At 34.7% G+C, this 11,286-nt stretch overlaps 2 protein-coding genes across 2 annotated transcripts; both read right to left on the bottom strand.

Moving 5' to 3' along the window:
• Positions 1-2,232: 2,232 nt before the first annotated feature.
• Positions 2,233-9,569, bottom strand: LOC123885858. Its single transcript, XM_045935195.1, has 11 exons — positions 9,415-9,569; positions 5,319-5,601; positions 5,002-5,229; positions 4,338-4,592; positions 3,586-4,256; positions 3,309-3,503; positions 3,104-3,208; positions 2,936-3,002; positions 2,748-2,843; positions 2,562-2,664; positions 2,233-2,434 (listed from the first exon to the last, which is right to left on the bottom strand). The coding sequence occupies exons 2-10, from the start codon at positions 5,592-5,594 to the stop codon at positions 2,572-2,574; spliced, it is 1,986 nt and encodes a 661-aa protein (XP_045791151.1). The 5' UTR covers positions 5,595-5,601; positions 9,415-9,569; the 3' UTR covers positions 2,233-2,434; positions 2,562-2,571.
• On the bottom strand, positions 5,976-9,230 carry LOC123886360. The gene has a single exon (XM_045935686.1). The coding sequence runs from the start codon at positions 9,228-9,230 to the stop codon at positions 5,976-5,978; it is 3,255 nt and encodes a 1,084-aa protein (XP_045791642.1).
• Positions 9,570-11,286: the final 1,717 nt, after the last annotated feature.

Here is an 11,286-nt window from a genome sequence, read left to right as displayed (position 1 = left end):
TTAACCTCTCAGCTACCACCACATTATGATCCACTTCTTTATTATACAAGTTTGGAAAAATTTCTCGGAATGGAGTCTCACCTAACCACTTCTCTTTCCAAAATCCAATCAAATTACCGTCGCCCAACACACTACTAACACTTTTGGGGAACACATTAATAATATTATTAGTATACAACTAGTTTAAGCACGGATCCGTTGATTTTTATTCGATATTTAAGTTTTTTACTCCCTTCATACAAAATTATATGTCACTTTGGAGAAAAAATTGTACGAAATTATATGTTGTTTTACAATACCAATGAAACATTGAATTCTATTTTCCCATTATACCCTTAATTATTTATTACTCTTATTTCTTTCAAGTTTTCAATTTATCTTTCTCATACAATTAATGAAGGATAATTTTGTAAACAAACTCATAATTTCTCTTTTTCATACAACATTAATTAATCCCTTCGTCCCAAATTATAAGGGAAAAAACAAAAATTACACTTATTAAGAAAAAGTAAAACATGATAATTTGAAATATGTTTTTCTAGGTTTTCCTTGGAATAAGTTGCATTGGAAGATGTAAAAGCAATTTTTATTGGTTGTTGTTTATTGAAAAAAGGGGAGAGATAGAAAATTAAATGTAATTTGCATTTAATTTTATGAGATTAAGGAAAAAACATTTTTGAGAATAGTTTTTCCCTTATATGTTTTTTCCCTTATAATTTGGGACAAAAAAATGAGACTTTTTCCCTTATAATTTGGGAAGGAGGGAGTACATTTCTTTCTTTTTTTAATAAAAAAGGCCTATGCCCGAAACAAGAAGATTACACCGGAATTAAGCGAGGATGTGTAAAAGTGTCAAAGTGACATATATTATGGTACGGAGGGAGTATTATATTAAAGTAGAAAATTTATTTAGAATAAAATATTTAATAATTTGTTATATAATATTTTAAAATATAAGTGAAATTATTGTGTTATTCCTCGTAAAACTTATTTATCCACTTTTTTATGATTCAGTGAAATAATGGTCATGTGTATATGAATATGTTGTTGAATAGGTTGCTTAAATATATAGAATAGATTGCTGAGTTGATCATATTCATATGTTTTGTTGCTATTTTTTTATGCGTATAGATTGTTCTGATTTGTTTCCATTTATAATCTGTTTTGTTCATATTTTTTAGCATACCATCGTTTTTTATTGTATTTATCTTATATTCTTTCTATATATATTTTTTATCAGTGAAATTACAATGAAGGATACAAAACTTATAATATGGTCACTAGTGCAGAAAGGGGATTCCACTACCGGCCAAATAGGGATTCCACTACTGGCCGCGGCCGGTAGTAAACACACTCGTCGTTGTAAGTCAATACTTTCCACGACGGGTCTTTTTATACCCGTCGTGGTATGTCAGGTTTCTACTGTATTATTAATTAAATTTATGAGGATTCCACGACGGTTTTTACAAATACCGGTAGTGGTATGTATGAGATTCCACTACGGGTATTTTCAATATCCGTAGTGGTATGTATGGTTTTCATTTTTTTTTTTTTAGAGTCTGGGATTCCACTACCGGTATTTGTAAATACCGGTAGTGGTATGTATAGTTTTCATTTTTTTTTTTTAGAGTCTGGGATTCCACTACCGGTATTTACAAATACCGGTAGTGGTATGTATGGTTTTCATTTTTTTTTTTTTAGAATCTGGGATTCCACTACCGGTATTTGTAAATACCGGTAGTGGTATGTATGCTATTCCATTTTTTTTTTTAGAATTGAGGATTCCACTACGGGTAATTACAAATACCCGTAGTGGTATGTTAGTTTTCACTACTGATTGTTATAAATATCAGTAGTGGTATGTTAGTTTTGTAACATGACCAAATTACAAATATCCTGTGCCTGCATATTAGTAGTGGTGTGTAGTTTTGTAACATGACCAAATTTCATCACAGACCGCAAAGAATGAGCCATTGCTGCTAGTGCTAAAGCTATATGTTAAAAATCAGTTGCACTAGCAACCAATAACCACACAACAATTGCCTTTAAATTTCCAACATCTTGATGCAAATTAGATAAGAAAGTAGCAAGATCATTTCCATCAAACAATTCATGTGCAGTTAAACTATGCTTCTCAGCAACAGCATCATAAAATTCCATCACCTGATAAACAGTCCTAAAATACCAATTCCTAAAATACCAATCCTAAAATACCAATTCCTAAAATACCAATTCTAAAATACCAATCCTTCATAAAATACCAATTCCATCACAAAAATACCAATTCTAATACCAATTCCTTCATAAAACCATCCTAAAATAGTCCAAAATAAACAGTCCAAAACAGTGAGATGCACATCCGAGCCAAAATACCAATTCCATCACCTGATCTGCTTCCAAGACTCAAACTAAAGCTAATAACCAATTCATCACCCTGCAGAATCTCAAATTTGACAGAAACAAAGTTCAAATAAACAAGTGTAAACTAAAATTGCTGCAATGTATTGAATAGACCAATTTGCAAAAACAAAGTTCAAATAATTAACTATTCTATAACTCACCAGATAAATCTTAACCCTCCAATAACTCCAAAAAATATGTTGACCAACGTAATCGCAAGTCATACATCTCCTCAGCTGTTAACTCTTTTGGGTCATTAAATACCTACAATAAGTAAATAATAATATAAAACTATTCTTGACTCAGTTATAAAAAATTATTGATGTATAAAAAATAAAAATTATTACCTCCATCCAAGAATCAGTTATCTTAGCAGTGACAATGTCCAACATATTTTTCATTACATAGTATCCACAGTCATTTGAATTATATTGTTTCCTCGCCTACAAATTATATATAGTAACATTTGATCAAAAAATACCACACTTACTTATCAAAAAAGTAAATATATATAAAGTTAGAATACCACACTTACTTGTGGATAAAGCCATACGGTATTGTTCTTTCTATTGCCATTCGCCATTTGATCAACCGTAAAAACACTAATTCATAAGAAAAAAAAGCCGCATAAAATCATATAAAATTTGTAATAATTTATGTTTATAGTATATAACCAAAACCCCTAAAGTATAAACTTAATTACCTTGAAACAATTTTCTCCATTATTGGATTAAGTTTCCAATGTAGTGAACAAATAACAACCACGGTATTTATCTTTGGACAAAGTATTATCAACTGCCAATGTCCTCTGTACGCGTGCGTGGAAGAACAGTATTATATTGTTAATAACTATGAGTTATAAAAAATAAATAAGTATTAAAAAAATACACAAATTCATACAAACTTACCCATGGTTAAATGGTAATAATTGACACTCTTTCTTTTCATTTTGTAACTTATGCTGGATGTATTTCTTGCATTTACTTTGAGATATTCTCTGATCACTTTTTTTCCCAGCATCACCAACAATGTTCAGAAAAGTTGGTTCCAAAATTCCATATACATTTGTGGTGTTGTTTTCAATGCATAAACGATGAATGTACCTGAATATAATTTTAAAGTTAGGAGAGATATATAACATATTAACAGATATTGAGATAGTAGTAAATAAGAAAGTACACTTACGAGCACCAAACACTTAGAGTACTCATGTCGAGCCAAATAAAACCCACCAACAACTCTCTTATACACTTGCAAGACATGAGAAAATTAGTACACATTGAACAATGAATTAATTCTACATCCAAATGATCATCACCCCTTTTCAGAACCATCATTAACAATTTCTGAACATCGTCCATGTTATCTTGAGCCTCTGCTACCGGTGCAGGAGAACGACTTCCTTTTGCGCTTTCAGTGACAACAACCTCCTTGAGTTCATTTTGCATCTTGACCGGTGCAGGAGAACAACTCCCTTTTGCGCTTCCGGTGACAACAAGTTGTTCAGTTTGCGCTTCAGGTACCATGACTCTATTATTTGTATCAGAGGTTTGGGATAAACCCATGGACTTTAGTGTCTCCATAAGAGAATCTTGCATCATCTTACGCTCTTGCGCCAACTTTTCCTCAAACTTAGCTTCCAAATCTGCTTTAAATGCTGCTAGTTGCTCTTTGACATCTATACCTTGACTTTGACGTGAAACCTTTGATCTTCCCCAGTAAGTGGTAATGTTATGTTTTTTTCCAACACCACGAACACTACCACCATGCTCAGGTGTTCCAATGGCTTCTGTTAGGACATCGTGACGTCTCGTTGGAACAAAGTCACCCTTTTTTGAGTCTTCAACAATTTTCTCCTACAACATGCACAAACAAAGTCACAATATAGTAAATAATTGTGTTACTTGAAGCAAAAGCATGATTATAATGTTACTTACAATTTTCTCAGCAACTTTTTTTACAGGCTCGGATGTGAATTCTCCCCCTTTCTTTTGTCGTGCTCTCGTCCATGTCTCATAGCGTTCCGGTGGAGATGGATGACGATCATCATCAGTTAAGCCAGAACTATCTTTCGATAAGGACAATCTCTTTTCATTGATCATCTGCTCCTCGAGCCTCTTATACCCTCCACGGGATAATACATGTGGGTAAACATTCTTTGCATGATTCTCCCTACCCTTTTGACTTTTTTCCTATTATAAACTCAAATAATTAGTAATGTAAAAATCACATTCAGCAGTTTCAGCAGTTTCAGCAGACTTAGGCAATGTTAAAGACAGTTTCAGTCAAGTTTCAGTCAAGTTTCAGTTTCAGTCAAGTTTCAGCAGACTACCAACAATGTTAAAGACAGTTTCAGTCACAGTTTCAGCAGTTTAGGCAATGTTTTAACGCAGTTTCAGCAGAATCACAGTTTTAGGCAATGTTAAAGACAGAAACAGCAGTTTTCGCGCGGTTTTAGCGCAGTTTTAGCGCGGTTTTAGCGCAGTAGCAGCAGTCAAGACATAAAAATCACAAAATCACAAATCACAAAACACAATATTTAACACAGTAGCAGCAGTAGCAGCAGTCAACACAGTTTAATGATTTTGAAATTACACTAACCTTAAAATCAGAGGTCTGTCGATACTTCACAAACTCTTCCCATATATCTTTTTTGATGTAAGGATACTTGACGTATGGAGGAACGTCATCTGGTTTGGGGTCTGTGATATAAGTTCTAGTCAACCGTGATTTAAAATCTTTCCACCGCTCCGCCGCATAGTGAAACCATATTTTCTTAAAATGATCATTCCTTTTTGCATCATCAAACTCGGGTATAACAAAAATAGCCTAAAATATTTACATTAAAAAATTTGGTGTTAGCATAAGATGTATTTGATATGATAATAAAATATAACAAAATGTTGAATTTCAAATACCTTAATATCTGTCCACATAGCATTTTTTACTCCTTCAGGTATATGTTTCCACAACTCTTTCGCAATACTGCATCTTTCTCGAGTAAGAAGTGCTACGTAACTCTTAAAATGGGAGGCATTGTTACCATAACACTCTCCAGTTTCTAGATCAAACTGGAGAGGGATCTTTATACCCGTTTTACGAACGTTTTCAATTGCTTTCAACATAGTGGGACCTCTAACACTTTTTTTATTACGTTGACTAGTTTCAGCAGAGTTGTCGGTTGAATCAGCCATATCGTATCTGTTTACACAAAACACAAAAAAGTTATATTGTCGGTTGAATCAGATTATGCAGAAAAAATTATGCAGAAAAAAAAATTATGCAGAAAATGGTTCTAACCATTTTAAATATCAAATTATGCAGAAAAAAAAATAAGCACAAGCTCATAATTAAACATAAGTTATATTGCCCAGAATCTCAAAACAGATTTCTTAAGGTTCAAGTATTTAAACAATACAGCAGTAGCAGAAGTTTTTTTTTCAAAACATAAAAGCTAAAAACTAACAGTACATATTCAAAACATTACAGATGCATTACATAAACAGCACATCAAAACATAATCAAAATAAAAGGAGAAAAGCAATGATATGCTAGCATCTGCAGCTTTTTCTTCTCTAATCCCATATTCCTTCGTCATGATCTAAACGAATAGCTGCATGCACATCATCCTCTTCGTTTTCTTCAATGAAGGTAGGCACATCTGATGAGAAAGGAGGAATTTCGGAAATATCAAGCTCTTGATTTTCATAACTACCATGCACATTTTTTCCTTGTAGAACCACCGACCACCGTTCATTAGAAGGATCTTTGACATAAAACACCTGTTTTGCTTGGGATGCCATGATGAAAGGTTCGTCTTTATAAGCTAACTTGCAAAGATCAACTATTGTAAATCCTAATTCATCAATTCTCACACCATTGTTGATATCAATCCATTTACATTTAAATAAAGGCACTTTAAACACAACGTAATCAACCTCCCAGATCTCTTCAATCACCCCAAAGTAGGGTGTAGATGCCATAACCGGATTTTTATCTTTGGAACTAGAGAAGTGCATGGACTCTGCCACAATCATAACCCCACTATTTTGCATGGTACTGCGGTCATCCTTTGATTTTGTATAAAAGGAAGTTTTGTTAATATCATATGCACTCCAAGTCAATATGTTACATTTAGGCTCATAGGACAACCACTTTATTGTATCGGAAACACTATCATCTTGGCAGACCTTTTCTTTAAACCACTCTGAGAATTTCTTATTATGCTCTCTTAACACCCATTTTTCATTCATCTTATCGTGCATTTTCTTTATGATGCTTTTGTGAGCAGACAAGTAAGGTTGAACTTCATCAGTGTTATTCAATATATACAAATGCGCTTGAAGAATTATATCAATATGCATGCTCTTGACATTTAAACCTTGCGTGCCCACACCGTCACATCTTCCATCATGACGAGACTTGGGAACCCCTATAGCATCCACTTCTGACAAATAGTTTGAACAAAACTCAATAGCTTCTTCTGCAATGTACCTCTCAACAATCGAAGCTTCCGGACGGTGTGGGTTTTTTGTATACCCTTTTAGGATCTTCATGTATCGCTCTATTGGATACATCCACCGTAAATAAATTGGGCCACACAATCTAATCTCCCTTACTAGATGAACAATCAAATGAACCATAATGTCAAAAAATGAAGGAGGAAAATACATCTCCAATTGACACAAGATAACTGCAGCTTCGTTTTCCAACTCGTCTAACTTCAATGGATCAATTGCTTTACAACATATTGCATTGAAGAATAAGCACAACCTGCATATAGCTTTCCTAACATTATCGGGCAATATCCCACGAATAGCCACAGGTAGTAGTTGTTGCATCAAGACATGACAATCATGAGATTTTAAGCCGATTAATTTGAGATCTTTCATTGATACAAGGCTCTTGACATTTGACGAGTAACCATGTGGCACTTTGATACTTTGTAAACACTTGCAAAAACTTGTTTTCTCGTCTTTAGACAAAGTGTGACACGCGGGAGGCAAATATGTCTTGTCATTGATTTTTTGTGGTAATAACTCTTGTCGTATACCCATCAAATCCATATCAAGACGAGCATGTGCACCATCTTTTGTCTTGCCTTTAATGTCGAGAAGTGTTCCAATTACACTATCACATACATTTTTCTCCACGTGCATCACATCAATACAATGTCTTACATCAAGACTAGACCAATATGGAAGATCAAAGAACACTGACCTCTTTTTCCATATACTTTTCACAACAGGCTGCTTTTTCCTTTTGACACTTTCACTTTCGGCTTTTGGCACTTTCGCTTTTGGCACTCTCCCTTTTGGCTTTTGGCACTTTCCGAAGACAACATTAATGTCTCGTTGTCGTTCATAAACTTCCTCTCCAGTTAAGGGCGTTGGAGCAACACCATTCTCTTGGTCTCCGTCAAAAGCTTTTCGCAATCTACGATATGGATGATAACGATTTAGAAATTTTCGGTGGCCAAGATAAACAGTCTTCTTTCCATTTTTCAGTTGCTTATAACATGTTTTTTTTTCACATATGGGACACGCATTATGCCCTTTAACGGAATACCCAGACAAATTGCCGTATGCCGGAAAGTCGTTGATGGTGCAAAACAACATGGCACGCATGTTGAACTGTTCACCAGAATACGAATCAAAAACATCCACTCCTTCCTCCCACAACACTTTCAAATCATCAATTAGTGGACTTAGATAAACATCTATGTCATTTCCTGGTTGTCTTGGGCCTGAAATCATCATCGATAACATAATATATTTACGCTTCATGCACAACCAAGGAGATAGGTTGTAAATCATCAGGAGAACAGGCCATGAACTATGGTTAGTACTTTGATTACCAAACGGATTCATTCCATCAGTAGCAAGTCCAAGTCTAAGGTTTCTCGACTCTTTGCCAAAATTTGGAAACAAAGAGTCAATTTTCTTCCATTGCAAAGAATCAGCTACATGGCGAATTTGGCCATCACATTTTCTCTCTTCTGCATGCCATCTAAGATTCTTTGCGTCATTTGCATTAGCAAACAATCTCTTGAACCTTGAAATTATTGGTAGGTACCATACGACTTTCGCGGGAGGACCCGTTTTGGTCACCTCATCATCACTAGAATCACCATCTTTCTTTTTGTAGCGAGACGCCTTACATGTCGGACAATGATTATAGTTTACAAACTCTTTTCGGTATAATATACAATCATTAGGGCATGCATGTATCTTTTCATACTCCAAACCCATTGGACACAATACTTTTTTCGCCTCGTAATAACGATTTGGCATTACATTACCTTCTGGAAGCATTTGTATCAACAATTCAAGCAATTCAGTGAAACTTTTGTCGGTCCACCCATTTTTTGCTTTCAAATTAAACAATTTTAACACCGCAGACAAACGGGTAAAATTTGTGCATCCCGGATACAATGGTTCATCCTTGTCACTGCATAAAGTTTCATACACATGCGCCCTCTTAAACGAATCTTCTCCAATATCACGCATCATGTCTTCCAGTCGATCATCGATATCCACACTACCACTTTCTCTATGGGACACACTTGGCGTTGCAACTACTTCACCGTGCCATATCCATTGTGTATAATTTTGACAAATCCCGTCACAAATTAGATGATTCATGATTCCTTTCTTAGTACGTTTTGGTTCTTTATTTGCACAATTTATACACGGACATAGAAAAAGTGGAGGAAATTCAGGAGGAGGACGTTCTAGTTCAGCATTACTTTCCGCAAACTGTAGAAATTCCATCACTCCATGTCTGTACTCAGTACTTAATCGATTAGCTCTCATCCAACTACGGTCCATACCTACGTTTCGAAATTTATGCATTATAAGTTAAAGGAATGACTAGGTTGTTACTATTGCGAAACATTCTCTCGCCCTATTTTAATAAAAATTCATAGCCTATAACAGAATGACTAGATTATGCATTCTATTTTAATAAAAATTCATAGCCTATAGCTTCTATGTTTTGAAATAGAATCGGTACCTGTAGATGAGACCGTGATTGAACCTTCTAACTTCAAACAAAGATGACAACACCAAAAAAGAGCAACACCAGCCCCTGCACAGCACAAGCAACACGCAGGAGCAGCAATCACCGCCTAACGCAGGAGCAGCAATCACCGCCTAACACAGCAACCCCTGCACAGCACAAGCATTGATAATTTTATAAATATGTTTATACAAAAAGAATGAAAACCCACACAAAAAAAACACAGACCCACAAGCAGAAGAAGAATGAAAACCCACACAAAAAAACACAGACCCACACAGAAATGAACATCACAGACCCACGAAAACGACGTGAATGAAAACGAATGAAAACCCAAGCGAATGAAAACGAATGAACAAGAATGAAAATGAATGAAAACGAAAACGAATGAAATTTGGAGGAAGTTTGATTTATTCATACCTTTACCGAATAAAAATGAAGAAATTTGGAGGCGATTCAAGCATTCTAGGGTTTGGAGAATGAAACCGAATGAAATTGGAGAGATTGGAGAATGGAGAATGGAGAATGGAGAGATTGGAGAATGATTGGGAAATTGGAGTGTTTGATTTGAAGAACTTGGGACGATTTGGAAGAACTTGGGACGATTGAGAATGGAGAGTTTGCAGTGGGAGGGAGATTGAACGCGTATGAAAATTGGGAATGAAAATAACAATATGAAAAATATAATAACACTATTAGGATTCCACTACCGGTGAATCCTAGATCGGTAGTGAAAAGTGGGAATATGAAAAAAATAATAACACTATTAGGATTCCACTACCGGTGAATCCTAGATCGGTAGTGGAAGATAATTAAAACAAATTTGTACGTAATTACGACATTGCCACCGTGTCTACTTTCCACTACGGATTTAGCAAAGCCGGTAGTGAAATCCCTTGTCTCTGAACTTTCCACTACCGTTTTAAAAATATCAGTAGTGGAATCCTTTGGTCAAATGTATTTCACTACTGGTATTCACATACCGGTAGTGGTATCTCCAAACCAAAAGTCATTTTTCTACTAGTGGGTTAAAACGACTAAGAATAAATTAGTAAATAGAGCAAAATCAGGTAAAGCACTATACATTCTTTTGGTCCTCTTCTCCACTTAAAATTTAACATATCAACAATTTTTTCATGTCAGCTTTTAACAAATTGTGTTTTCAACTTAAATAAAATGTTGATGTGTCAAATTTTAAATAGAGAACATCATCAAAGGGATCTATGGTACTTTACCTAAGTTTTCTCCTTAATAAATTTGGTAGTAATCAATTTTATTATATTAGATTAGAAGTGGATTTGAAAAACTAGTCTAAAAAAATTGCCCTCATCACTATAGCTCAATTGATAGGAACAGTACATATATAAATACAGGAATCGGACTTCAAACCCTTATACTCCTACTATGTATAAATTCATATCACTCATTTCATCACCAAACTAGAAAAATAAAAAATACAACAATTCCAATAATTCATTACCAAATACCCCACCATTTCATTCCCTTTCTTCAATTTCTCTTCTCTACATGTTCCTTAAAAATTGATTCCACCAACATAAAAATCTCTAAAGCACTATGCTTCTTATTTGAAAATTCACTCTTGGTTTGATTGTCTACTTCTAATAATGTGGTAGCAATGGAGGTCAAAGGATTCTCACTAAATCATTGACTCCTTCACCCCTTTATGCATTTCTCCTTGTTATCTCAAATTCATTTATCAAGTTATGCAAGCCAAAAGTTCTATATTTGAAGACACCGAAGGACATGAACATGTTTACTTAAGGTCATGTACAGTACATGTTTACTCTCACTACAAGAAAAACGCAATTTATTGGCGGCCAAAAACCGCCAGAAACAAGGAAAAAC

This window comes from Trifolium pratense, linkage group LG5 (assembly GCF_020283565.1).
Source record: "Trifolium pratense cultivar HEN17-A07 linkage group LG5, ARS_RC_1.1, whole genome shotgun sequence".
NCBI lineage: Eukaryota > Viridiplantae > Streptophyta > Magnoliopsida > Fabales > Fabaceae > Trifolium > Trifolium pratense.
Note: the sequence above shows the minus strand (reverse complement) of the source record. Positions and strands in the feature narration are given on the sequence as shown.